The 27,340-nt window shown below is 39.3% G+C and overlaps 1 protein-coding gene across 1 annotated transcript in view; it reads left to right on the forward strand.

Annotated features, from left to right (window-relative positions):
• LOC106914846 (roundabout homolog 2-like) overlaps positions 1 to 27,340 on the forward strand; it is a 114,911-nt gene that overhangs the window by 60,958 nt on the left and 26,613 nt on the right. The window contains exons 3-13 of the mRNA XM_088012576.1: positions 12,180 to 12,337; positions 12,566 to 12,686; positions 12,824 to 12,962; positions 15,444 to 15,580; positions 17,331 to 17,455; positions 19,718 to 19,889; positions 22,446 to 22,651; positions 24,251 to 24,332; positions 25,020 to 25,185; positions 25,740 to 25,906; positions 26,000 to 26,121. Of these exons, the coding sequence (XP_087868702.1) occupies positions 12,180 to 12,337; positions 12,566 to 12,686; positions 12,824 to 12,962; positions 15,444 to 15,580; positions 17,331 to 17,455; positions 19,718 to 19,889; positions 22,446 to 22,651; positions 24,251 to 24,332; positions 25,020 to 25,185; positions 25,740 to 25,906; positions 26,000 to 26,121 (1,595 nt within the window). The remainder of the gene's footprint in view (positions 1 to 12,179; positions 12,338 to 12,565; positions 12,687 to 12,823; positions 12,963 to 15,443; positions 15,581 to 17,330; positions 17,456 to 19,717; positions 19,890 to 22,445; positions 22,652 to 24,250; positions 24,333 to 25,019; positions 25,186 to 25,739; positions 25,907 to 25,999; positions 26,122 to 27,340) is intronic.

The following is a 27,340-nucleotide window of genomic DNA, read 5'->3' on the forward strand; positions in this document are numbered from 1 at the left end:
TGCAAAAATTTCGTGTTGCCACAGGCAAGCTCACATTTGGACATGCTTCTATTTCCAACCTTCACATTAACTCTAATTGGTTTTGACACTAATGATGCCAAAAAGCAAAGCAAAGCAGAGCTAGGTTTGCAAGCTGTCTGCTTATACTTTGGGAGACTGCTGATTTTGGCTACCCTTGACTGCCGGGTCTTCCGCTGCTCTTTACATTTGTGTCAGTTGTCAAAATGGCAATGAACTGAGACTAAAACTGGTTCACGTACAACCTGAATCATTAGGAAACATGCTGGATAAGACAAGTGAAACTTTTACCCCTCAGCCTGCAACATTAGGTAGCACCTGGGAGAGTTTAGTTACCTGGTGTTTTAAAGAATATACAGTATATAATGATTTTTTTAAAATTGTCTGTTTAATCGTGTTTGGACTTATGCTTCACCGGAGGTTGCTTATTTCCATTTCCCTCCAGTAATGGCAAAGTTGCCACCTTCAATTTGAGCCTAGTCTGTAATTCACCACACTAGAAATGACCGACCTGTAACAAAAACAGTAATTTAAAAAACATCAAATTCTGTCCTAATGGTGTTATTTGTACCACAATTTCTAAATCAAATTCCCCATCTCGTACATAAACGTGAATCAATACGTTTCCCCCAGACAACTCTGTCAAACGAATGTTTATTAGTCCGACAATTAGTGGATTTGTAAGACAGTGAATGGAAGCAAATGGAAAAACGACTTTTTATGCTTTATGAATTTGATTTTTTTATTTATTTATTTTTACTTGTGAAGGTCTGGTTGCACAACACTGGCATCAGTCTTTCTTTAGTTTCTCATTGCATGTTGTTTGGCCTTAAAAAGTCACTTTGCAAGCGGTGGTTGGATCTGCTGTTAAACTACTGACAGCCACACAGCAGCTGCAGTAAGATGCACTCTTGATTTCACCCATTTAGCATTAGAAAAAAAAAAGAAACTCAATGTTGTGCTGACGCAAGACAAATAAAAGTAATAAACTATGATAAAAAATTAGTGCAAAAAAAAAAAAAACCTCTCTTGCTCACAAACAAAAACCATTGCTTTTTGCCTTAATGCCAAGATACCTACTGTTTCATAATCATGAGGCAAAAATCGTTTTTGAAAAGAGAATGTTTTTGGTATGTTAAGAGAAATCGCTCCGCATTACCTGTTTACTTTTACAAAGGTCTCCTGCGATGATAATCTTTGGTGAAAGCAGGAATGCAGTCAGCGATCTAATTCATCACTGTCCGCGTAATTTATCACCCTGATGAATACCAGAAAAAACTGACAGAAATTAATTTTGGGACTTCAAGGTTCTCTGGCTCTAAAATTTGATGACATCTGCTCCGTAAGTGACTGCGCTGTTTCACATTAATGCCACGGTTTACCACCGTGTGAGAGAGCCATAAATGAATGCCAACAACCTTAAGGTTTCCACATCTCCGTTCAGGATAACATTATTCATAAAAAGTTCTGTACTGCCGTAGAGAAGACAAAAATATAATAGCTAATGTAAGTCTGGACTGGGCTTCTAGCCTCAGGGGACATTCTGTAAATGCTCCTCATCTCCCTGCTGATCTTAGTCCTGACTGATTGCTGATGACTTTTTTAGGCCACAGACATGTTAAGTTGTTCATTTATGCAAGGAAGGGGAAAAAGAAAAGAATCCCTGGTGCAAATAGCCCCTTTCGCCCTGAAAATGTTCTCCCCCATGACTGTGTGTCAACATTTCCGTCCTGGTTTCTGTTCCTGTGTCCTGAACGGTGATGATGTGTTTGCAGTCCACAGCAAAGCTTGCGATATATGTATACAGATGTTTTCTATTTGTTTCCGTGCGTGTTTGTATGCATGCATGTGTCCGTATGTATTTTCTGTGTGTGACAGATGTGGAACATCCTTGACTTGTTGAGAAAGTGACACACACCCTACAGGCTATGTTCTTGAAAGAGATTCTTCAGCAAACTCCAAAGCACAATTTAGCAGACCCCTGTCACGAGAAATCTGTTGGCTTTAAAGCTTTTTTCAACACAGGACCACTGACTGCACACACGACTGACTTGTTCATAATTCATGACAACAGGCTCAAGTCCGTTGTGAAGGACTCATACCACTTGAACCTTTTTCCGCATTTTGTGGCATTACAATCAGAGATTCTTTTGTTTTGTTTTGTTTTTAATCTGCTTTTAGCATTGAGTTTTTTGCAGCAAATATCTGCAAGCTGCTTAGAGTGCATGTCCCTTTCAAATTTGCACACATTTCTAAAGGATCTGAGCAGAAACTCCTTCAAAAAAAGTTTTGATTCAGTGTAGATGGATTGAAAGCATCAACACATCATGATGCTGCCACCTCCAGAAAAAGTCTTCAACATCTTTTTCTGCATGTTTGTATATTGGCCAATTTTGATTTCCTCTAGACAGAACACCCTCATACACACATGTCCCAGGAAAAGAACTATGATGGGTTTTTTCTTTAACTGTTTTTTGATAAAGGCCAGATTTGCGTGTTTAACAATTTGTTGTCCTGATTCTCCCACCTAAATTGTGAATCGTCAGGTCTTCCAGAGTTGCAATGAGTCGCAAGGTCTTCACTGAATATTGCTCTTGTTAATCATCCTGTCAGTGTGAATGTCGATGCTGAATGCCAATACACGGCACCTTTTCAGATTTTTATGTATAAAAGGAAATCCATTAGAGCTGTGCAAAGTATCATGATGATGCAATTTTATTTTTTGTATTTATTTCAGGGTTTTTTTAAAAACAAAGAAAACAAATAACCAGTAGGACAAGAGAAAACATGTGCACACATAACCAAGAACAAAAATTTTAATTATTGCTGCTTTTCTGTTTGAAAAGGAATAAGAAGTGAATACTTATTTAAGTCTTCCCCTTATCCCGATTTAATAAAAATATATCACAAAAATATATATATAAAATATATCCCAATTTAATAAAGAGTTAAAGAATTATTGTGTGTAAGAAAACTAATATGTATTACTCTGATGAATCTTTTACAATACTTGTAGTGTGTAATATCACAAATACAATCTATTGCTTGGATGCTGTGTCAGGTAGAACACTATATATGTCAAGCCTTTGTACCATATGTTTAACTTTGCATATTGAGAGTTAATCATAATTATTGTTGTCATTGTAATGTTGATCAATAGCGCCTCAGTTAAAATGTGTTTATGGTTCAACGTAGTCCCGGAAACCAAACATAATTTTCCTTCCATTTTCTGTATCTGTGCTATTTTGTGTCAGGACATCAAATAAGAAAAATACATTGAAATTTGACAGCAGTTTGCAAGACAAAAATGTTATAAAGCTTTAGTGGCTGAATACCTTCGCTAGGCACTGTATTTTTGAGCAGAGCTCCTGTTTGATATGCAGCCTGAATGCGGTTTAAAATTCTGTTTGTTTCCTAGATGATGCAAGCTTTATCTACATGCGGCACCGCACTCCGTCACTGCATCTGTGTTTCCCAAATGGAAATACAGCCATCTGTTACACACAGAAAACTCACAAGGTGTTTGCATCTTCATCTTCCCTCCCTACTCATTAACAATTTCCCTTTTGCCTTCAGTGGTGTTTTCACTTCTGCCACAACCATTCTCTTTGTGTGAGTTTGTACAGCATGAAATTATAAAAATCCCCTCAGTGGATTGTTAGCTTACTTGCCCACCAACACACACCTATAAACGAGGCACACTTGATTTTGTGTTGTAGAAAGTAAACAGACTGCCGGCTGAGTTAATTTTGTTATTTTGTCACCCGACGCCATCTGTCCGTCACACCTTGTTTATTTCTCGCTTTGTGTAATGAACTAAACAAATGTCTTCCTGTTTCAGATTAATTGATAAACAGATTCAATTAGACATATTTGCTATACTTACTATAAGCTACATTATTTGTAACCGAGCTCAAATAGTAATTTAAAAGAAAATGCTATTTTGCAAAATGGATAGGCAATATGGACGGGAAAGATTTGTTACCTGTTAATAGCCAATTACGCAGAAAAAAATGATTCCAGGTTGAAACATTGTAATCTAAGCACATGTGATCATGCTTAGATTCATTTTTGTTCACTGTACTTTGTGGAATATTTTTTTTTCCTCCATATATCCAGTGGAAACCAAATGTCTCCTTTCGAACAAGAGCAAAGAGAGCACTCCACCGGGTTGCTCCACAGTATGGAAGGCTACACTTACAAGGTGCTCACAGCTGCATGATGTAAAATATCATTTTCATGATGTAAGTGAATATAGTTAGTCTTTAATATTTTTTAGCACTCTCCATGCAACTCTTTAGCTCTTTTGCCGAACTGAAGCTAAGATGGTGACTGTGTGCTGCACAACTTTAAGGTTTTACTGAAGCTTCCCCTCTCTCTATTACCCAGCTCAGAAACGTTGAGAGAGACCTCAGCTGTAGCGAAATTTAGCATTTATCTGAAGCATATTACTACAATCACAAATATTGAAAACTTAAGCTATAAGCAACTCAGGTTTTTAACTTTTGCGTTTCTTGCCGCTCTGTATTTGTCTGCCTGTCTTTGTCTTTAAGGGAGGTAGCAGCAGTAGGAGGGGCTTTCCCAGGATGCCATTCAAACTAGAACATTCACTGCTTATGAAGCAGGTGCATGCAGTGGGTATTAAACCTCCTGATGTTATGCAAATGGAAATTTGACTTCATAATCATAATTGTTCATCTTAACACTGATGATGGTGTGTCTGAGTGGTTCCCCTAGGAAATATAATGCCTACTTTCTGAATGACTATAGTGAATTTGTTATTAAAACTCTTCATCTTACATGTCGTACGTTATGAAATAGCATAAAAGGATTATTTCGAACACGATGGAATCTACAGGAGCATCGTTGTTTTTATTGAAACGGCGGAAATCTGGCTTTTAGATGACAACCAGTCATCTTTTGAGAGCGGGTGAGCATACAGAACCTGTGGTGAAATTACGAAATGTCCCTTTTCAGGAAAGTGGAAATATAATTGCATGTCCACATTAGGGCTGAAACGATTCCTCGAATGATTCGAGTACCTCGATTACTAAAATTCCTCGAGGAAAATTTACCTGCCTCGAAGCTTCGTTAATTTATGTTTTATTAGTTAGCGCACCGTGTTCCGGCCGGGACTTCATTTGCGTTGCGCGGAGCTCTCACTTCCGCCTCTGAGTTGTTGACAAAAGCTAAGTCTCAGCGGCATAAAGTCCAATCTTCAAGATTGGCCCATGGGGATTTTATTGATTGATGATAATGCCCGACTTTTTATCGTTTTTGGGGAACCAATAAGCATCCTTAAAATGACTGGGGGAATGCCTGGAGTACGGCAGCATTTCTCCTCCGGGGCTGCTGGTTGAAAGCGAACGGCGGGAAGAGCGCTGAGGTGAGCGGATAGACTGAACAGGGCGGGCGGCTGAGTAGCTGATGCTTACCGTGTAAATGTAGCTTTACCGACGAACCGTACAATAAATTTCATATCCCGGTCTGAAGAAACGGGTGGCGGAGCGCATCGTACATGGCTGGTAGATGAGTTTCTGAGTGTGACCAGTGAAGGTGTCGTAAATGTCCCGTATTGCTTCCCCCCGTGTTCGTCCCCCGGTCTAACGGTTCGTCAGTCCGCTGGTCTATTTCCTCCCCTCCACCCCATGTTCGTTCATTCGCCCTCTCCTCCCACTCCAGGCGGCATTTCCCGTATTTTCAAACCCAAAGCGTGACAGGTTAGGTGGCAAGGTGAGTTTAATTAATCTATTAAACTCACTGAAGATGAATACATAAACTAAAAGCTGGATTGTAGACATTTTTTATAAGCATATTTGTGAGCCTGCCTCTTTGTTATTAAATTCAATAGAATTTCAGATTTTTCTATAACTTTTCTTCTGGTTAACTTAGAAAGTGAGCTATTATTGTTACAGGTTAGTTTTCTAAACTACAAAAAGCAACTGAGCATCCCTCATATTTGAGGGATGCTCAAATATGAAAAATTGGACTGACATTGATATCTGATAGTAACACCGGTATTATGCCAGATTTACCAATATTTCATTTTAGAATTTTTTTTTATCCGATTACTCGATTAATCGTAAGAATAATCGATAGATTACTCGATTACTAAAATATTCGTTTACAACAGCCCTAGTCCACATGTTAATAAACTGCATGTTAACACAGCAGGAAGATGTCACTTTTGTATGAATTTGGGACAAATTGTAATTTTGACCTACAAATGATGTAAGAAAAGGAAATCAAGAGACGCCGTGACGAAAAATATGGTAAAAAATGTTAATATTCGTCCTGCAGCTCTTTGTACAAAATGTCTAGCCAAATGTTTTTACAAAGAGGTGATGGTACGAGAAGGAGCACAACTGGTTCTTGGCAGCAATTTCTAGGCCACAGATTTGGCCACTCAACGTTTCGGACTTTGTTGCGAATGTTAAATTATTAATGTTATTTAATCACAGTAAGAGAACCAGAGACAGGCGTGTAAATGTGTCCTCCGGGCAACATATAGATATAAGTACTAGTCCAAAATGTGTCTGTCAAAATGTTTCCTAATTGCCTGAAAACCAAACTCAAGATTCAACTTTAAACGGAACAACCTTCAATACACAGTAAGATATATCATGGTTAATGTGCCCCACATTTTTCAGATTTTTGCTTTTTAAAAATGTGAGGTTACACATAGAGGTTGCTCACAGCAGCAGTACTTTCATGATTATCAGCGTATTATTTATATAGAATTCAGATCTCCAATAATGACAGATGCTAGCATACGTCTGCATTCTGCTTTCTCCTAATCTTCAGTTTGTAATCTAGGGCTGTTGTAAACGAATATTTTAGTAATCGAGTAATCTATCGATTATTCTTACGATTAATCGAGTAATCGGATTTTAAAAAAATTATAAAATGAAATATCGGTAAATCTGGCATAATACCGGTGTTACTATCAGATATCAATATCAGTCCAATTTTTCATATTTGAGCATCCCTAACAGTTGCTTTTTTGTAGTTTAGAAAACTAACCTGTAACAATAATAGCTCACTTTCTAAGTTAACCAGAAGAAAAGTTATAGAAAAATCTGAAATTCTATTGAATTTAATAACAAAGAGGCAGGCTCACAAATATGCTTATAAAAAATGTCTACAATCCAGCTTTTAGTTTATGTATTCATCTTCAGTGAGTTTAATAGATTAATTAAACTCACCTTGCCACCTAACCTGTCACGCTTTGGGTTTGAAAATACGGGAAATGCCGCCTGGAGTGGGAGGAGAGGGCGAATGAACGAACATGGGGTGGAGGGGAGGAAATAGACCAGCGGACTGACGAACCGTTAGACCGGGGGACGAACACGGGGGAAGCAATACGGGATATTTACGACACCTTCACTGGTCACACTCAGAAACTCATCTACCAGCCATGTACGATGCGCTCCGCCACCCGTTTCTTCAGACCGGGATATGAAATTTATTGTGCGGTTCGTCGGTAAAGCTACATTTACACGGTAAGCATCAGCTACTCAGCCGCCCGCCCTGTTCAGGCTATCCGCTCACCTCAGCGCTCTTCCCGCCGTTCGCTTTCAACCAGCAGCCCCGGAGGAGAAATGCTGCCGTACTCCAGGCATTCCCCCAGTCATTTTAAGGATGCTTATTGGTTCCCCAAAAACGATAAAAAGTCGGGCATTATCATCAATCCATAAAATCCCCACGGGCCAATCTTGAAGATTGGACTTTATGCCGCTGAGACTTAGCTTTTGTCAACAACTCAGAGGCGGAAGTGAGAGCTCCGCGCAACGCAAATGAAGTCCCGTCCGGAACACGGTGCGCTAACTAATAAAACATAAATTAACGAAGCTTCGAGGCAGGTAAATTTTCCTCGAGGAATTTTAGTAATCGAGGTACTCGAATCATTCGAGGAATCGTTTCAGCCCTATTGTAATCATTTAAATTGATAGTCATGTAAAATATAGTTGTGTAACAGAGAAAAATGCCTCATTGTCTCTTTTCTTCCTTCAAGGATGCTCGACGAGATGCGCTGCACAAAACGTCTCCAATTTTTTTTACCGTATATATCCCCTCTTCTGATCACGTAATGAGTCTCTGTATAGTTATTTGTTTTCACAGACTGCCACCTTGTCACGTACCTTTACCACCTATTGTTCCATGAAATGAAACCCATTTACAAATTATTCTCCTTCTGATTTGATAAATGTAACTAGCAAATGGGTGAGACCCCTGAATGCCTTGTTTGAATAATTGAGCAGTACTCAATCAAACAGCATTAGGCAGAGGTGGCAGGCACAGCATCTGAAATAATTACCACCAGACAACAGACTACACATTACTGCTGCCTCTACGGGGGTTCCTCATTTGAGAAAAACAGATTAGAACACCAGCACCTCCACCCCATGTCTCGCATGCCATCGTACGCACCACCCACAGAACGCCGCACGGGCCTCTTAGCGAGATCAGGCAGGGGAAAGGGAACAGCCTCTACAGCGTGGAAGGCGGTAGGACGGCGGCCATTCATACATACTGTCAGGACTGAATAAATCACTGCCAGACTACCAGCAGCGCTGATGTATTTGACCACGCTTTCACAGCCTTTTAAATTGACAGCAGCCTATTAAGAAGAAATTGCACGCAACAAGTAATTCACTTCCAATTTGCACGGACATGATTCGGCACACTCCATCATAAAGCAACCAAATTATTATTAGAAACAAAATAGAACCCCAAAATTGTAGTGATTTCACATTGTTGTGAAAGTTGGTAATGTCTAAGCACTGCCATGAATATCATTTGGTCAGAGAATTTCTGAAATATTTTAATCTAAATACACATTTGCAAAAACAAGCTAGTATTTCAGCAGGCATATACACTCTGAACCCGTTTACATTTTGTCACATAACAACCACAACCATTATGTATTTTAATAAGATGTCTTGTGGTAGACTAACACATATGAAAGGAAAATTACACAGTTTGAGAAGGATTTACAATAGTCCACTTTCTGCAACGTAAAAACTCGAGTATGTACAATACCTGAAAATCTACCCAAACGTGGCCATCCACCTAATGACGGGACAGCTGTAGTCATAGCAACAGCCAAGAGGCCATGTTGACTGTAGAGGAGCTGTGGAGTTCCAGAACACAGGGGGGAGAGTCTGCTGAGGGAAACCATTGCTCTTGTCCCACATCCAACTGAGATCACGTAGAAATATCTGTTAAAATGCATTCAAAGAGAATGGACAATAATTCTCTAGATATCCAAAAGAAAACAAACAAACAAAAAACTTAGTTGTAATGTTTGAATTTACTCATAGCTGCTGAATAGAAATGCACACCACACTTTTCTGATCTGTATTTGTCAAAAATGTGGGGGAAAAAAACTTTATTTTCCTTCAAAACCACAAATCTACACCACATTGTGTCGGTCTATGACACATACTTCAAATAAATCCGTAAATAAGTTTCTCTCTGTTTTCTCTCTACTCTCATCAGAAATGTTCAAATGACATTTTTTTGTTTTGTTTTTTTAGTTTTCACTTACTTCTCTGTCAGTATCTTTACACTTCACGTACCCAATTATCTAGTTTTCAAGTTTTCCCCCTGTTTACGTCTGAGTTTTAAAGCCTCCCGGGACACGATTTAGAAAAGCATTGTCAACACGGGGACAAGCAACGCTGTTGTGTGCCTGGACGGATGCAACGTTGCCTGCAATGGAATGGGTCACTAAGCGTACACTACAACATGACAGCCAACCAGGCATACGTCTGTGCCAAAGTAGTGTTGCAACTGAGACTCATTTACAGCGGGATGTGATTGACAGCTGGGCCAAAGGGCCACTGGCTGCTTCCTGATTTCCTTTTCACTCGAGGTGTCCTCGGGGACTTGGAATTCATGCTACGGTATATCTACAGAACAATTTATGGCATTAATGAGGATAAAAGGCAGACTGAGCACCATGCAGGTTTATGCTGCTCGGAGTTTTACAAACTATCACTTACAGTGAGATATAATTAATCTCTCCCAGTTTTCATTAATTCCTCATACGTTAAAGCAGAAATGACAGTCTGCTGCTATTTTTTTTTTTTTTTTTTTTTAAGCAGAAGCCCATAGCTCTTTGATGAGAAAAGGTAAGACGCATCAGTATTTTATTTTTATGGCTGTGATTGATGTCACACACTGCTCTTTATTATTTAAAACGGGCCTACAGCAAGGCTTTGCGCAAAAACAACATGTCACAAGCTATTAATGCTAAGGAGTTACAAATCATTGCAGGATCCAACGTACAATCTCTATTTTTAAACCTAATCCCAACGACGGCGTACAGTGCAGTCTTTCCTGCAGCTACTTAAAGCGGCGGCAGCTTTTAAACAGATATTTGTTTAACAGTTCTGACAGCATTATGGAGCTTTGAAGATTTGTTCCTTTTAACTTCACCTTAACTACCTCATACATCTGGTCAGGATGCGTTCTCTTGGCTTGTGCGGTAATTGTTTGACACGTACTGTTGGAATAATGAAAATAAGACGCAGATATTCTTAGATAAATGAAAATGTTGACTTGGGAATGATAAAAGTGTTCAAAATGGAATTCTAATGAACTAAAAAGTGTGTAGATGTGAGATAAAAATGGAATAGCGTGATATTTTACCCACGCTTGGCTTTGAGAGCTATTTTTTTTATATAAAATAGTCGTCGCCCTCCTTCCAGCTGGTGTGGATTCCTTGCAGAGAGTAATGAAGGAGTTTCCATATATATATATATATATATATATATATATATATATATATATATATATATATATATATATATATATATATATAATTTTTTTTTTTTTTTTTTTTTGAAACAGGTACTATAACTGTGCTGGAACAAGTCTCTGAAATGTGTTGCTATCACTGAGATGTTTTGAAATGTGCGCACCCTTGCTCCTAATAGAGGCCTTTCTGCAATTTCACAGGTCTTTATGAAGGACTGTTTGATCCAGTTGATACCCTTAGTCACTTGTACTTTCTTTTCAAATTTGTACGCGGCGTACTGCAAATGCATTTTCAGGAATCCAAGGCCTGATTCCGTGTCTGCTGCAAAAGGACAGGCTCTGCTTTTTCTTTCCAAGGTTTCATCAGAAAAACAGACTCAACCAAACTAGTGATTTTATTGGAACAACTGATTTCTTTCAATCTTTTCACTGAAACATTTTTTGCAGTACTTTTATTCTGGACAGCCTTCAGTTTGAGGCCCACAGTGAACCTTCTTATACCCCTGAGTTGATGTTGGCATATAAGGCTTTAAAACATCACTGGCTCGTGGCTCGGCTCATAAATATTTTCACTGACCACAAGCTGCTTATATTTACCAAAGCAGAGATTACATGCAAGTTTTTTTTGTTTTGTTTTGTTTTTTTAGCTCATATTTATCACATGAGCATCAAGCATTATTCTTAACCAGTACATGTTTTTTTTCCTTTTTTGCTAAGCTTCGGAGGACATAAATTATATAGAAAATGTGTCTTTTGACTCTTTTACATCTGCTCTGTTTGCAATGTCGAAGGTTGTTTTAAATTTATTTCTTTGTATATAATTATTATTTTTTTATTACACTACATTCAATAAACTCAAACTAAAGGAAACTAGTTTATAGTTAGAAGGTAAACTGTGGGGATTTTTCTCAAAAAAAAATGGAGAGGTCACCTTGTGTGGTTGTATGAAATATGAAGATTTTTTTTTTTTTGGTGAATTCTTTACTGATTTTTTTAACATATACATTACAAACTAAAAACTTAAAAACTTTGACCAGTAAAGCTAAGTCAGATGTCAATGTATTTTTTGTTCTTTTAATTTTGAAATGTTTAATCTTAATTGTAGGAACTTGCTACTTAGCCTGTAGATGGATTTAGAAGTTTTATGTGTGATATTTTATGTGTGAATTATGTCTTTCTCTTATGTGTCTGCTGTATGCACTTGCACTTTGCAATCTACCACCAGGGCTTGGCCTCTATTTTAGAAAACTGTGAAATACTTGCCAAAGAAAAGATCACTTATTCTAAGAGTGACCTTTTGATTTCCAAAACCAGCTGGAGGAAGTCAAATATTTAAAGAAATCATACATCATTACATTTAAAATATGATTCTGTGTTGCATCTGCTTTCGATTCTAGTGTTGCGAGATGACTTCCGTCAGAACCCGCAGGACGTGGTGGTGGCGGTTGGGGAAACTGCGAGTTTTGAGTGTCAGCCTCCGCGCGGGCATCCTGAGCCGACCGTATTCTGGCGAAGAGACAAAACTCAACTGGATCTCAAGGATGACAGGATCATGGTGGGTTCACTTTCCAAAAACGGACATGGTGGTAACAACGAAGACGAATAAAATGTGAAGCTATGTTGCCAACCTCAAAAAAAAAAAAGAAAAATTCATAGAAACATGTCAATCATCTTGTTTGCTGTTTAATGAAAAACTGCATGTTAACCTTACGTTTACGTTAATAATATGTTGCAGTTTAACATATTTTGCTTTGAACTGGTTAGCTAATTTTGCCTTCTTCAGGTCCGAGGAGGAAAGCTGACCATTTCAAATACTAAGAAGAGCGATTCAGGGATATATGTGTGTGTGGCCTCTAACATGGTTGGAGAAAGGGAAAGTGAAAAAGCACAACTTTCAGTATACGGTAGGAAATCTCTTCTACACTCGGTGTATAATGTAAAAACCGGCTAAGTGCAGAAATATTCACTCGCTCTCTATGCACCGACAACATTTAACCCCTTTGCCTAATTAACACCTACGCTGTATGCGATCCTCATTTAGAAAGACCAGCATTTATGCAGCGCCCTGTGAACCAGGTGGTTCTGGTTGATGAGAGTGTGGAGTTCAGATGTCAGGTCCATGGTGACCCGCCGCCTGCTCTGCGCTGGAAAAAAGAGGATGTGGATGTTCCTCGTGGCAGGTGAGGGCCGGGAGTGAATGTGTGCAGTCCATAATAAGCACGTCTGTCGGTGAGCACTGCAGCAGTGAAAATGAGAACATTTAAGCACTTCTAAGTGTGAGGACAATTAAAGAATGATACTTAAAATTCAGGATTCGAAAACGCATGTCAAACATTTTAATTAGCAGCACATTTTCTGCTCAAATAACACACAAAAGTTTGAGAAATGGGGGTGTGTGTGTGTGTGTGTGTGTGTGTGTGCGTGTGTGTGTGTGTGTGTGTGGGGGTGTGTGTGCGTGTGTGTGTGTGTGTGTGTGTGTATGCTCGTGTAATTCAAACCATATGAGGCCTCTACAGTACAACATGATGCAATCCAGTGTAAGAACACACACAACTGATATCAGAATTTACTGCAGAATGTCTCACCAAACACTCTTACAGATGGACTGGATATTAATAATTTCAAGTCATTGTTGGACTTTGTGGGGGCTAATCCATAACAGTGGGCAACATTAAATACACTGATCAGCCACAATATTATGACCACCCTCCTAATATCGAGTGGTTTTCTCTTTCTTGTTAGAAACATGACTTATTATTTGACGCTGCAGTCAGATGTTATCTGCTGGCTCAGGAAATCAATAGAAAATTCATTAAAGAAATAGCGAATTGAATGTCTTAACTGAAATGGAAATATGTGCCGTGTCTACGAACCATCAACGTCTATTGCAATTATTATTTTCACTTTTTGACCAAATTGAGACATGTCTTTAAAGGCAATTAAATCTTTTGAAAACATATGCCAGTTGCTGACAGGGTGCTCTGTTACGCTGTTAGCTTATCTATATTATTTATATTTTGCTAGCATATTTGGTCAATAAAAAGGGTTCATCATGGTGGAACCCGTCACAGTAACAATGTACAACAAGCTGCAGAACTGAAACAAAAGACCAGGTTATGTCCTCCTATTGTTCAGGGATATAGTAAAGACTTTTGGATATAAAAGCAAGGCAGTAGTGGTCAATGGAGCAGCACATAGAATAAACTGTGATGCTTTGTTATCTCCAGCTATTCTGTCAGACCATGATTAAAATCCAGTAATATACAAGCATTTAATACAAAGTGGACGCCTTGCTTCATCTTCACACAGCAACGTGTTTTTTTTCCCCAGCTGCCGTTGAACTAATTCTCCTTCTCCTGACTCCTTTGAAGAATTTTGCACCACTCAACAACCTTATTCTGTTTTACTCTGTCACACCTGTTTTAATGTTCCTGTTTACCTTTAGCATGTTGCTCATATTATTGCAAACCGCTGGGGCGCCACTGCAGCAGAGTGGTGAATGTTTTTAATTTGAGCAGTTATTAGTAATAATGTCGTGGCTGATATGTTTCAGACGACTATTGCTCGGCTCTGTGTCTGGCAGCCTGCCGACCAACCTGGGTTGTGCCCTCTGACTGTAAACTATGTCCTACTTCTAGAACCAGTTTCCCTCACTTTCCTCCTTTCACTTCTTTCATTCTTTTCCAAAACCTACCAGCCTCCTGGGACATATGTATCTGGGTCAGGGATGCGCTGTGAATGGAGTCCTCACCAGACTCTGGACGGACCTCCATAACTACCCCCACCAAACCCATCCCCCACATCGATATTCTGCCCACACCCTTTTGGAACATCTTTTCTCGAATGTGACTTTTTCTCACCCTCTGTAGCATTTCTCTGCCTGACTTGTCTTCCATCTTTGAATCAGTATGGCTGGCTAGACAATTTCACAAGATCTTTCATGCCAAAGGGGACCCAGGAGAGGGAGACCTAACTCCTTGCTCCCCTACTCATTTCGTCTCTTGGCCCTTCGAGACGCTTGTCTAAACTCGGCTGGCTGAGATGGTTCTCTCACTCTTAACTGCGCTGCTGCCGTCTCACGTTTGCTTCGCTGATGGATACACTCAAATACATGGAACATCTCTATGAATTAGTTATGTTTTACTGCTTGGGCCAATCATCACATTCAGTTTGTCAGACTGTGCCACTCCCTTACTGTCAGACTGTTTGTCTGTGCCTCCTTCTCTCTCTCTCTTTCTCTCTCTTTCTTTTTCTCTCTTTCTCTCTCTCTCTCTCTCTCTCTCTCTCTCTCGCAGAGACACACACTCTCATGAACTATACAACAACCCACACTACAGTGTGGGCTGTGCGTCTTTATGAATATTGAAATAGTGGAACAATAAGCGTTCTAGCTGAAAGCCCCTTTCATTTTTCTGCGCCTTCATCTCTGAGTTTAATTGCTCTTCTTTTCATCCCATCCCCAGCAATTGCCTGAGAAAGTCTGTTGTTATTCTATCAAAAAAAATGACACTTCCTTTTTAGAGCTTCCATGCAAAACGTCTCACACACACAAGTTTACACACCGTAATGTTTGTTTTGCTTCACAGAAATAACTTTTGAATTTGTATTTACATGATTTAGAGTCTTTATTTGGAATACACTTGTAATGTTTAACGTCTCAGGTATGACATCAGATATGACAGAGAGGACTCCCTGCTGAGGATAAAAAAGGCATCTGTCAGCGATCAAGGGACGTTTACGTGCGTAGCAGAGAACCGTGTGGGTAAAGCCGAGGCCTCGGCCTACTTGACCATCAGAGGTGGGTAACTGCTGGTGCTCTCTTTATATATATATTTTTTCTTTTTTTCTTTTTCTTTTTACCAAAGTTTCTTTTAGCCATTTTTTTGGGAAGGTCACAATATGTCTCTCAAAACTTGCAAAACGCTATATTTCTTTTTTGATTCATAATTTGTTTCTGACTCCACACATACAGCTAAGGCTTTCAAGAAAGTTACAGATGACAATTCTTTTTTTTTTTTTTTTTTTTTTTCTGGATAACTTGCCTGGCTAACAATAGCATGTTTACTCTCATGTTTCGATATGACTTAACATGATACTCCATTGGAATTTGGGAGCTTAGTTTTGTCAGGTATTCCCAATGTCCATCGTTTTAAAAAAGCCTTTAATGCCAGTGACGGTAATTACACATTGTTTGGGTCCCTGCATCGAGATACATGAAGGTTCTAAAAGTTAATCATTTCAAAACAACTTGAATTATTCAACAAACTATTTCTTAAGGGTGACTATCTGAGAAAATGGTACATAGTAATAAAGTAACTAATTAACTTTATGATATGGGTTGAATGATCCATTTGTTATTGTGTTGTTATATGAAAAGCACAACGGCAAAAAGTAAAATATTTGGTGCCTTATTGACTTGAACACAACTATTAAATTTAGAAAGTGTTTACATAAGTATGTGTTTAAAAAATAAATATATGTTATGATAAAAAAAATCATATACCTTTAATTTCACTATTATTAATACTAATTAAATTATTGAAATTTGTATTTTAACAGCAGAAAGCATATTTTTGGTGTGAATTCAGGGATTCACTCAAACCATTGCTTTTTTTTTACCATGGCAGTTTCTTATCAGCTCATACTAAATATAATTATTGAAAATCTCTATTCAATTGGTTTGATTTTATTTATTGGTCTTTAAATCTCCTTTTGTTTGTATCTAGGTCTGTATCACACGCTGCACATCTGTTTGGTTATCAAACAGATCTTTCAACTGCATACATGCATTTATTTTTTATTTTTTAATAAATTTTGGATTGTGGTTTTCTGTATTGCTGTGAGGGTTAGACTCCATGCCATCCCCTGCTTTGGTGACAGAGTTACCCTTCTTGTCCCTGAGCTTCATGGATGGAAACCCAGCTCCATTTCATTCATTTCTGATTTTCATTTCTTTCTTTTCCTGTCCCTCTGTTCTGCTCCTCTGCTTTCCTTCTCTCTGTGTTGCGTGTCAATGTCACCCACACCATTGTTGTGTCACCAGCTCGCCCCGTTGGTAAGTAAGAGGTGATCCCATTGTGCATGAGCTTATTTTATTTCTCGTTTTTGTTGTTTTTATTTTTCAATCACAGACATGTTCAGTATGCATGAGCTCTTGTTGCATTCCACAAGCACAGTCATCAAGTATTTTTTTAAGACAAGCATATCTGCTCTATCAACCTCTGACTTCCACTGGAAAACTTAATATGTATATTCTGAATTCTTCCAATATGTGGGTTCAGGTGTGGTTGACGTGTCATAGCTCAAACTCTACAATAGAGACGACGTTTGAAAATTTATGACATTTCAGTGGCTTGTTTGAAAAGTAGAAATAAGAACTAGTTCAATGAAAAGAAAACACCCAGTGCATGAAATCCTTTAGCTTGCAGCTCTTCGTCTAGTAGAGATGCACATACTCATGATATAGTCTAAGAGTAACGAGACGTCTACTAGAATACTTTGCCTTTTTATGGTTTTTTTGTTTTGTTTTTGTTCATTTTCAAACTCAGAGGCACCTCAGTTTGTGGTGCGACCTCGGGACCAGATTGTGGCTCAGGGACGGACGGCTACCTTTCCCTGTGTGACCAGAGGCAAACCTCAGCCAACAGTCTTCTGGCAAAGAGAAGGCAGCAAGGTGAGCAATTTGAAGAGGTTGGCGCTTGAGTTGGAAAAAATAAAGCTTTCATACTTTACTTAGACTTGTCAAGTTTAAAAGCTTGACTTAGACTTGTCTTCTACAGACTTTGACTTGTCTTCTAAAGGCTGAAGACTTAACTTAGGTTTGTGGAGGGACAACAGGGTAACTACTTTGTTTCTGCATTTTACAAAAAAATTCTAAACATTTGAGTAGAAAATATTAACTTTGGATCTACTTTGATAGTATTTGACTCTTATTTTGACTCGTATTATCTGTGATTCTATTCTTTAATAGTATTTGAGTCATCACATCTTTGGCTTAAGATGTAGTGTAACAGTTCAATGCAGAAAATGGCACCGATTTGAAATTGTGGCAAAAGGCCAGTGTTTTTGTGGCATCTGGACTAACTTAGATTAGTTATATCTCAATATCAAGAACTCTTTGATTTATCAAAAAAGGAATGGCGTCGCAAATATTAAATGAAGATTCCTTAAAACACAATTTGTGAACTTTTGTAGCTTTAATAAATTCCTAAAATTAGCAGTTTTAACGCTTTGGCATTTTGACCAAGTTGGCTCGTCTGTTATGTAGAAGTATTAGACTGATAATCTAGACAGTATAAGAAAAGTCAAAACGCTGACTGGGAAAAATTTAAAATCAACATGTGATGTTGAAAATCCAAGTAAACACACATCAGATTTATTTAAATCAATGTAAAAGACTATTTATATCCTAAAGTGAAGAGATTTTGGGGGATTTTGTAATCAGGTACGGTAATGCATTGAAGCATCTCTATTGTCGCTGCTCCATTTTTGATAGTGGGATTAAGGGTGTGAAATTAAATCCCTAATCCCAAAATATACAGGATAAGGTCCATTACTTTTGCAGTGACATCACCATATTTCTTTTCTTTACAATTTCAAATATCAGCTGATCATCCAACAATGGCACTTCAATGAAACATTAATACCACCAAAACGTCAGAAAATATTTTGCTTAGTAATTTATATTTGGAAAATTTGAATTCCATTTTGGCTTTTGCTTGCAAGGTTCTGTCAGCCAGGTGTTTTCATCATTGTTGAAGAATTTGAATTGTGTTGATGGTATGATGTCCACATGCCAGCTATGCATTACATATGAGACCTGCAGCATTCATGGGGTGGAAAAATCTGTGCCAGCCCATTTCATCTGTTGATCAAATTGTGAATGCTTGAGGGTCAAAGGTGTAGAAAAGTGATGCTGGAGCATCTTCCCATACAGCTGAAGCAAAATGCCTTAAAGTTCAGGTAAATACACTACAAATAAAAGAATAGATAATATAAATGAAGAGATTAAGTAAGTGTATGACGTGACTTTAATCAGACTTACCAAAACATAAGCGTTAAACCTCTCACTCTCGCTGATTTCAACTTTCAGAATATGTGGCACATTTCTCTTTTGCTTCAACCGTTGGTGCACAAACCGACGTCCATAAAGAGCTAGCGCTTTAGCTAAAATGTTTGGATTAAAAAGGAAACAGCTTTGACTAAAAGGATCAACCCAGGTCAGAACAGAATGTGGTTCTGTTCCACATATATTTAATGAAGTGGTCATTTATTATCAATCCACGCCCGTCTGACGAGCCAATTCACTTTGCGAGACACAATGTCATGTGCTGCATTAGCGTCATTAGACATAATGAAAGCAGGCTAATGTCCTTTCCTGTCCATCAGTTGGTCCGCCTGGGGTGCAGAGGCACAGAGCCCTGATGCCTCAATTTCATGGTCATGAGTGCAGGTTATCACAGCAGGAGCAGTACTTTGGTGAGAAACTGTAATTCTAACCAAGCAAAAGAAACATTGACCCCCTTTATTCAACAAGATTGCACATAGCATTTTAGAATATCAGGTTCTGCAGACATGTATTGATTGTAGCACTTATTTCTTTGTTTCCATTGTCATCCAAAATGGATTTCAAAACATGTCTTCAAGAAGAACATCTGAAACTTTGACACCAATGCACATCAGAATAAGACACTAAATAGATTAACTGGTTGTGACACTTTTACACTATTAACTATATAGAAACTAAATCATGCTAGTTCAGCAGTTCAGTAATATGACTTGGCTTTCTTTTATGCTGCTGACGTTCACCAATGCAGCTGAATTTTTCATAATAAAGTAGTATGTATCTGTCAATACATGTTTTGTTTATAAAAAAGAAAAGAAAACATCTAATCTCAATTTACATTTTTTTTTTCCCAAACGTTTGCTTTTGTAGGATCTGCTGTTTCCCAATCAACCAGCACAGGGGGACGACCGGGTTTCTGTGTCTGTAAATGGAGAGCTGACCATATCATCTGTGCAGCGCTCAGATGCAGGCTACTACATCTGCCAAGCCCTCACAGTGGCAGGCAGCATCATGGCCAAGGCCCAACTGGAGGTAGCAGACGGTAAGGCGGGACGCAGTAGCACATGCACACCGTCCTCACCTACAGGAAAAGAAAATGATTTTTAGTTATGTGATCTACTGCCGGAGTAGTGCTCGATTCAGTCCCGAGCCGCTGATTAGTGGGTCGAGGTTTCTCTACTTCAGCAATATTGACGAAACTCTAGCACCTCGCTAGCTACTTGCATTATAAATGGAGTGTGTGTTTGATGTTGGTCTAGCTTCACCTGTGATCCCTTTGGTGCTTTCATTTCATGAGAAACACAAACACATAAGCTTTGCAGCACGGCTGACGGTGAACAGCAGCATCTGCCCACACTTGTAGTTTCCTGACAAAGATCTCTTAAGTTCTAAAAGCCAGTCACCCTCAGTCATCTTTTCACTTCCAGCTCTCTATGATGGAAAAATTAAAAGGCAGAAACAGTCTAAAACCCCGTAAAAAAGGTCTGCTTTGTGAAGAGACACTTTACACTTTTTTATTTTTTATTTTTATCAAAGCTTTAATGTCAGCATTAAGTGCTCAGCCGCTGGCAGCTGGGAGTTGTTTCCACTCCTCATTTCATTTGTTTCTTGGCTTTTTTTTTTTTTTTTCGCCCACACATTATTAAATTAACATCTGTGGAAGTGGGTTTTTTCTTCTTTTTGAGGGGAGTCAGAATGACTCCTGTCCTGTCACTCAGAGGAGACAGATCAATATCAAAATGTTAGGTGTAGAATGCGAGCGATGGGAGAAACGTCTGTGACAGATGGGTGTAAACAGAGACGGAGAGTGTTTGCTTGAGGCCTGGGTGGATTTTGGAAGTTTGCAGAGTTCCATTTGTGGAATTACTTAAGATTATCATGTGGTGCATCGTACAACAGGGTTTACATGTGGATAAAAAGTTTTTAAAGGGGCAAATATGGACTATTTAACACTGAATTAAATTTGCATCTGACAAAATCGATTTAAACTTCAAAACATGGCATTTGGCTGGATTAAAATATGCATTTATTCATATGTTCAGCATCTTTGTATCAAAAATAACTTACGTTCATAAAGCCACTCTATTTCATCATATCATGCAAAAGAAAAGAGATGTTTATGTGGGAAAAAAAATTTGGGTGTTAATGCTTTACATATATGGTATTGAGTGAAAAACAGCAGAAACAAGGATTCTAGGGTGTGAGAGTTACTTCTAACAGAAACATTTTATTACTTTGGTGGTTAAAGCTCATTTCGATACAGAAGTGCCCCCTGAAAAAGAGCAAGACTTTAATATCGTAGTTTGCTCTGCAATCACTTGGGATGATGATGAGTTGCCTTACAGAAAGGATATTTTCGTAGAAATGTTCCTTCTTTTTCCAGCAAAGACCAATCTTACGATTGAAAAAAGAAATTATTTGCTTGCTCCCAGTGAAAAAGGGATAAGAAAGTTCAAAATCTCTCTCCATCCATCCAGCTGTCCGTCCATCATCAATTCTTTTGTTCCCGATCCATATCTCATAATCTCTGTCGTATGTTGAACCGGACCGGAAATTCAAGATGTTAGTTTTTTTTTTTTCCAGATGTTTATTCTGGAAGTCTGCAACAGTGTCCACATTACAGTAGACCTGTCCACCTCTTTCCAGTTGAAACCTGCAGCCTCACTCTTATCCAGAAACGACTGAATTCTTTAACAGATCAGCCAATTCTCAGCACAGTGTCGTTCTTAAGCAACTCTCTACATAAAACCAAACTATTAATCTCCTGTAACAGTCAGTCGCACCTGACTTCCCTTCTAGAACATTATGCTGCACTTACATGTACCTGATATTCTGCTTGAAATGCTGTCTGGCTCATTGTGCTGTGGGACTTGTGATAAAGGAAAAGACTTCAGGAGCATGCTGTACACTCTTCTGTGAATGGAGACTCACTTGATAACAGTGGTGAGGAAATTGGAAGCAAGGGGTAGTTACGAGGCTAGGAGAGAGATTCGGCACTCCAGAAATTACTGTTTCAAAGTCCGGAGGCTGTATCCTGCATGATATAACAAGCCCTAAAAAAAAAAAAGAAAGAAAAGCTTTAAAGGAAGTGCCTCATTGTTCGGCTTGGCATGCTAATTCAGAGTTTAGTTTTATCTGTGTTTGCTAGCAAATGGAGGGGGGGTGGGACAAGAAAGTGCAGCCATGAGTCACACAGTAGGATGAGGGAGGACAGGCATGAATGTGTGAGAGGTGTTATAAAGAAGCCATGGTAATTAGCACCACGGGTGAAGCATCGTTAATCCTCACCTAGTAATTAAAGCTCAAAGGTGTGTGATGCAGTGCCATGAGTACACCACCCTGATGCAGAAAGGCTGTGCAAAACAGTCACTTCCCCTCACAACAAATCCATCAGACTAGTCGCTAACATGTTGGACGTGCAGCCGCTGATGTAATTATTGCAGCTGCAAATTAACACCTTGCGAGAAGGTCAGCTACCTTTTCCAGAACCGTAACAAGTAGTTAGAAGAGCGAGCTGCTGTTTTGCTCCATGAAAACCAAATAACAGTGGTAAGAGAGAATTTGAATAACACCGTTTGACATCGCCTTTTACCCTCAGCCTCCAAGGGCCGCCCACCACCCATCATCCGGCAGGGCCCGTCCAACCAGACGCAAGCTCTGGGAGGCGTGTCCGTCCTCCGGTGCCAGGCCTCAGGAGATCCAGAGCCGACAGTCACCTGGAGGAAGAACGGGGCGAATCTGCTTGGACTAGACCCACGGTTTTCCTTACTCGAGCACGGCAGCCTTCAGATCCAGAACACAAGGGTGGGTTAGAGTGGATTTTCCCGAAAAATAATAGTAGCTTATGTTTTTTTTTTGACTCTGCTTATTGTTTTTTCATTGTTTTTTTTGTTTTTTTAATTACAAGATTGTGTGTCTCGATAATTGACTTCACCCCTAATTTTGACAAATCCGAAGATGCCAAAAAATCCTTAACATAAAGCAGAAATCATAAGAGATAACTTATCATTTAGTCCCCCCTGACTCTGGGTTAAACTGCTTTATAGAAAGCATTTGGCTGGGGAGCACGACGCTTTCACAAGCATCCCTTTCAGTTTGTCAAACCTGAAGTGTTAAACATAATTGCAGGAAAACAAGTTTCACCCAGAAGTGGTTCTGTCAGGTCCTCTAACCTGATGCAGCAGATGGGCTGTTAGATGGAACAATCTCAGAAGTCCTCCGTCGAAACCATCTGGAAAATAGGGACTTTCAAAAGTGCTTGTGATTGGATGGAGCACATGGTGGGAGAAAGCCGCTGCCGTTGACGACAACGTCTAAAAGCTCCACGAAACTGACGAGGCAAAAAATGCTGATGTGTCCCAACAAAACATGAAATCCTTTGCTTTGTCACAAGCTTGAGTCTTATCTTAATTCAAAATCAAAAGCCACCAGAAGGACAACAAAATCTGGATTATTATCATTGCTTTATTTGCGCATCGAATCCGATGCTGCACTTTGAAGAATAAAGGGAGATTTGTTTGTTTGTCAGGTGATCTCAGCCGAGCGTAATTCAAAAGGACAAGTGCAGTCAGCTTGCTTTTAAAAGATGAATAGCAAGTATTGATTTTTATAAGTCGTTAAACGCTGCTTTTTGGTTTAAATCTCTGAGGCTGCAGTTCGACTCAAGGACTAGGGTACAGGAAGTGGTGAGTCGAGCCTGAAGGTGGTGGTATAATGGAGAATCCGCTGCATACAGCGTCATATTAAAGCACCACTCTTATGTCACTTCTTCCTCCTTTTGGGAGAAGGAGGTAGAGGAGTGACGTAAGTCTCCCTAAACGTTGCCGGTATTTAAAAAAATAATAAAAATCGTCGTCGTATTTCTCATTTCCTGTGTCAGCGTTGGATATGGGAATGTTGATGGTTATGGGAATGGCATGTGACCACTATTGGAGAAAATCAATTAAGAAAATTAATGTGAGCTTTTAATGGCATCTCTCTCTTTTTTTTTTTTTTTTCCATTGGCCAATGGTAAAGTTTCCACTTATCCACTCTACAGATTTCCCCGTGCCAAATGCAGGCCAGGGGAGGTTAATGCGTTTTTACTGTAGTGCTGGCTGCAAACCTCCTTCAAAAGTCCAGACTGACGCAGGAGCTTGTAAAAGCCATCAGGGATCACAGTTACAAAGGCTGTTGCACTCAGCTGAACACGGGGACAGAGAACAAACTTGAAAGCAGTATCATGTGTGACATGGATCTGTGGAAAATATTTATGGGCTGGATTTAATCGGCGGCACTGTCTTCCAACTGTTTGTTTTTTTAATGTTGTGTTGCAGCGCCGGAATTAGACTGTCATGTAGGACATTAAATATGAGCTGAATAATAATAATATCATTAATAATAATCATAATGTGGCTTTCACAGCTGTCTGACTCCGGACTCTACACCTGTGTTGCCACCAGCTCCAGTGGAGAAACATCTTGGAGTGCCTACTTGGATGTCAAAGGTCTGTGGAATATCCCGTCTGACAGATTAGCACACTGCCGCAGTAACTTGGAAGCGTATTTATCCTCCTGGAACTTTTGTCACGTTTTGAAACTTTACACCCATAAACCTCTGTTTTTAGAGGCATTTTATGTGGCAGGCCTGACACCATGTGATGCATAATTGAAACGTGAAAAGAAAATACATGGTTTTTAGATTTGTTTTTTTTTTTTGAGAAAGGAAATCTGAAAAGTGTATGTATTCAAATACTTTTGTAAGTACTTTGCAGAGCAATTTGCTGCAAGATTCAAATCCAGTTGTAAGTGTTTGGAGGGGGGTGTTTCATACCAGCTTTGCTCATCTACAGACTAAAGTTTTTCTATCTTTTCCTCTGTGAAATATTTCAACTTCCGCCATAGTGAATGGAGAGTCTATGTTAATAGCAATTTTAAATTTCAAATTCTTTAGACATGGACAGTACAGTTGCGCACCACACTTCTCAGCTATTTCTAAAACAAACAAAAAAATAAAATCATAAATCATTTTCCTTCAGCACAACCTTCGGTTGGTCTATGACAAAATCCCAATCGAATGTAGCGAAGTTCATTGTTGTAATCCAACAAATTGTGAAAAAGTTTGAGGCGTATAAAGCATAGCGCCTTCCCTTTGAGTTTGAGAGTTATTAATTCAGCCTCTCTCCCTTCCTCAGACTCCACTGACCTCATGGATTTCATGTCGCACAACACAACCGCCCTCCCTGGGCCGCCCTCCAAGCCAGAGGTCACTGACGTTACCAAGAGCAGTATCTCATTGTCATGGGAACCGGGGCCGGAGGCGGGTTCCCCAGTGTCCTCCTATGTCATTGAGGCTTTCGGGTATGTCTGTGACCTATGCCCACGAGCAACACTTAGTGACCCAAACTTTCATGGCAACAGCAGATGTACGGGGTCTCTGTGGGGAATTCAAGCAAGTCAGGGTGGGTTCAAGCAAAACAAGTCTGCAATGTAAAAGTGAGGAAATGCTCATGTGTTTGGGGGAGATCTACAGATTTTTGACCAAAGCCCATCTCTGGGCCACAGGAGCCATCTCCTTCCTGAGCATTATGATAGTGTTGGACATCCCCATTATGTCTACATTCGGATTTGACATGGAGAGATTAGCGAATCCGTATCAGTGCAGACAGAGCGTCTGTAAGTCGTGTTATTTTTGGAACTTTGTAGCAACATTTGAGCAGCACTTACATGGAACTCCATAGCAGTGGCGCATACGTCCGAAAAATCTGTGTTCTTCTGGCTTACCGGGAGATCAAATGATGTATGCCGCATTATTAGATGCAGAGAAATGCTGCCTATCTTCCTCAGCATCAGCAACACAAGGCACATAGGCAGTAGTCTATCGCGTGTTTAATTTGATTCATTCTTTATTACAGTCAGTCTGTGAGTAACAGCTGGCAAACAGTGGCCGACCACGTGAAGACCACCGAGTTTACCGTCAAGGACCTACGACCAAACACCGTGTACCTGTTCATCATACGAGCTGTGAATGCTCAAGGACTCGGGGATCCAAGCCCAATGTCTGAGCCCGTCCGGACGCAAGGTGAGGAGATAAGACTGAACTGCAATAAATCATTTGTGTTAATTATCTTTGACCTACGTGGCTGCATCCCTCTTTTTTTCCCTTCTCCCTCAGACATTAGCCCCACAGTGCAGGGAGTAGACCATCGTCGTGTGCAGAAGGAGCTGGGAGACGTTGTGGTCAACATGCATAATCCTGTGGTCCTCAGCTCCACTTCAGTGCAGGTCACGTGGACGGTGAGAATATGTAAAATTAGGGGAAAAAGCTTAAAGTTGAGCATTTTATCCCTCTTTGACAATGTGATGAAAATCGGCTTGAGCTTTCTGCTTTTGCGTGCCTGTGTGTTTTGAGCAAGTTGGCATATGTGGGGCGAGAATGACATCACTGGTACACATTCAGTGTGAACACCTGCTGTTTAAATTGGTTTGAGGTGAAGCTAAAATAAAGACTAATGTTTGTGTTCAGGCTAAATACATCACCATTAGGAATTGCATGCCCCACCTTTGAGTGCAGACTGCAGGCAACACTTTATCCAGGGAATAATATTTTACTCTGCTGGCTGGGTCTCTATGGCACCTTCCAGAGTAGTACACTTCAGATAGGTTGGAACCAGACTGTTACCTAATGCTTTCCAAAAATGGCATCCGTGTGTGATAAACCAGATTTTTTGAAACAGAATGGCTACACAAGCATTTGATCTTTGTCCATTTTTGATAAGAACCAGCATATTAATTACCGCCACAGGTTTAATTGTCAAAGCCGGATATGAGCCAGGATAGATTTGGCCTCATTTTGAAGAAAGAAAGAAAAAAAAACTAATAAAAAGAACAACAAAAACTCACTTTTGCTGAATGCAATAAAAGTCCCGAGAGAAGGATTGCATGCATAAATTTACTGTTTTTCCAATTTTTAATATTGTATATCTAATAACATTAATTTGGCATTCCGCTACACAAGATGAAAATAGTGACTCTGGCCCAGTTTCCTGCTGGTTTTCCTCATTTCATACTTATTAGATCACAGATCCAATCTCAACTCAACCATTTCTTATCCACAGGGTCATTCTGGGGATATGCTAGAAAAAGTTCATGTTTTCTGCGGAAGAAGATTGTGCGGGTTGTCCACAGTTTGTCAATTATAGCCGCAAATTTCAATAATTGACATTTAATGTCGTAGATCAATACCATATAGTGCATAATGTCTGAAGAGGAGGGAAGTTTTCATACAAACACATTTGTTAAAGGTATCATTTGTAAATAAAGACCTGTGACAGCTTCATAGGTTTGTTAAAGAACTGGCGAGACAACTGGTAGTCCTCCACCAGCCTTAATTTATGTAAGAGTTGCTCAGACTGAAGTTCTGGAGGGAAAATAAACAAAAGCAATGTTTTAATTTTTCTATGTCTTCACAATTATATGGTGTTTTGTTTTTGGTTTGTCTCATGAAATACACATT

This window comes from Poecilia mexicana, unplaced genomic scaffold, assembly GCF_051168715.1.
Source record: "Poecilia mexicana isolate PSO_F unplaced genomic scaffold, ASM5116871v1 scaffold_14, whole genome shotgun sequence".
Lineage (NCBI taxonomy): Eukaryota > Metazoa > Chordata > Actinopteri > Cyprinodontiformes > Poeciliidae > Poecilia > Poecilia mexicana.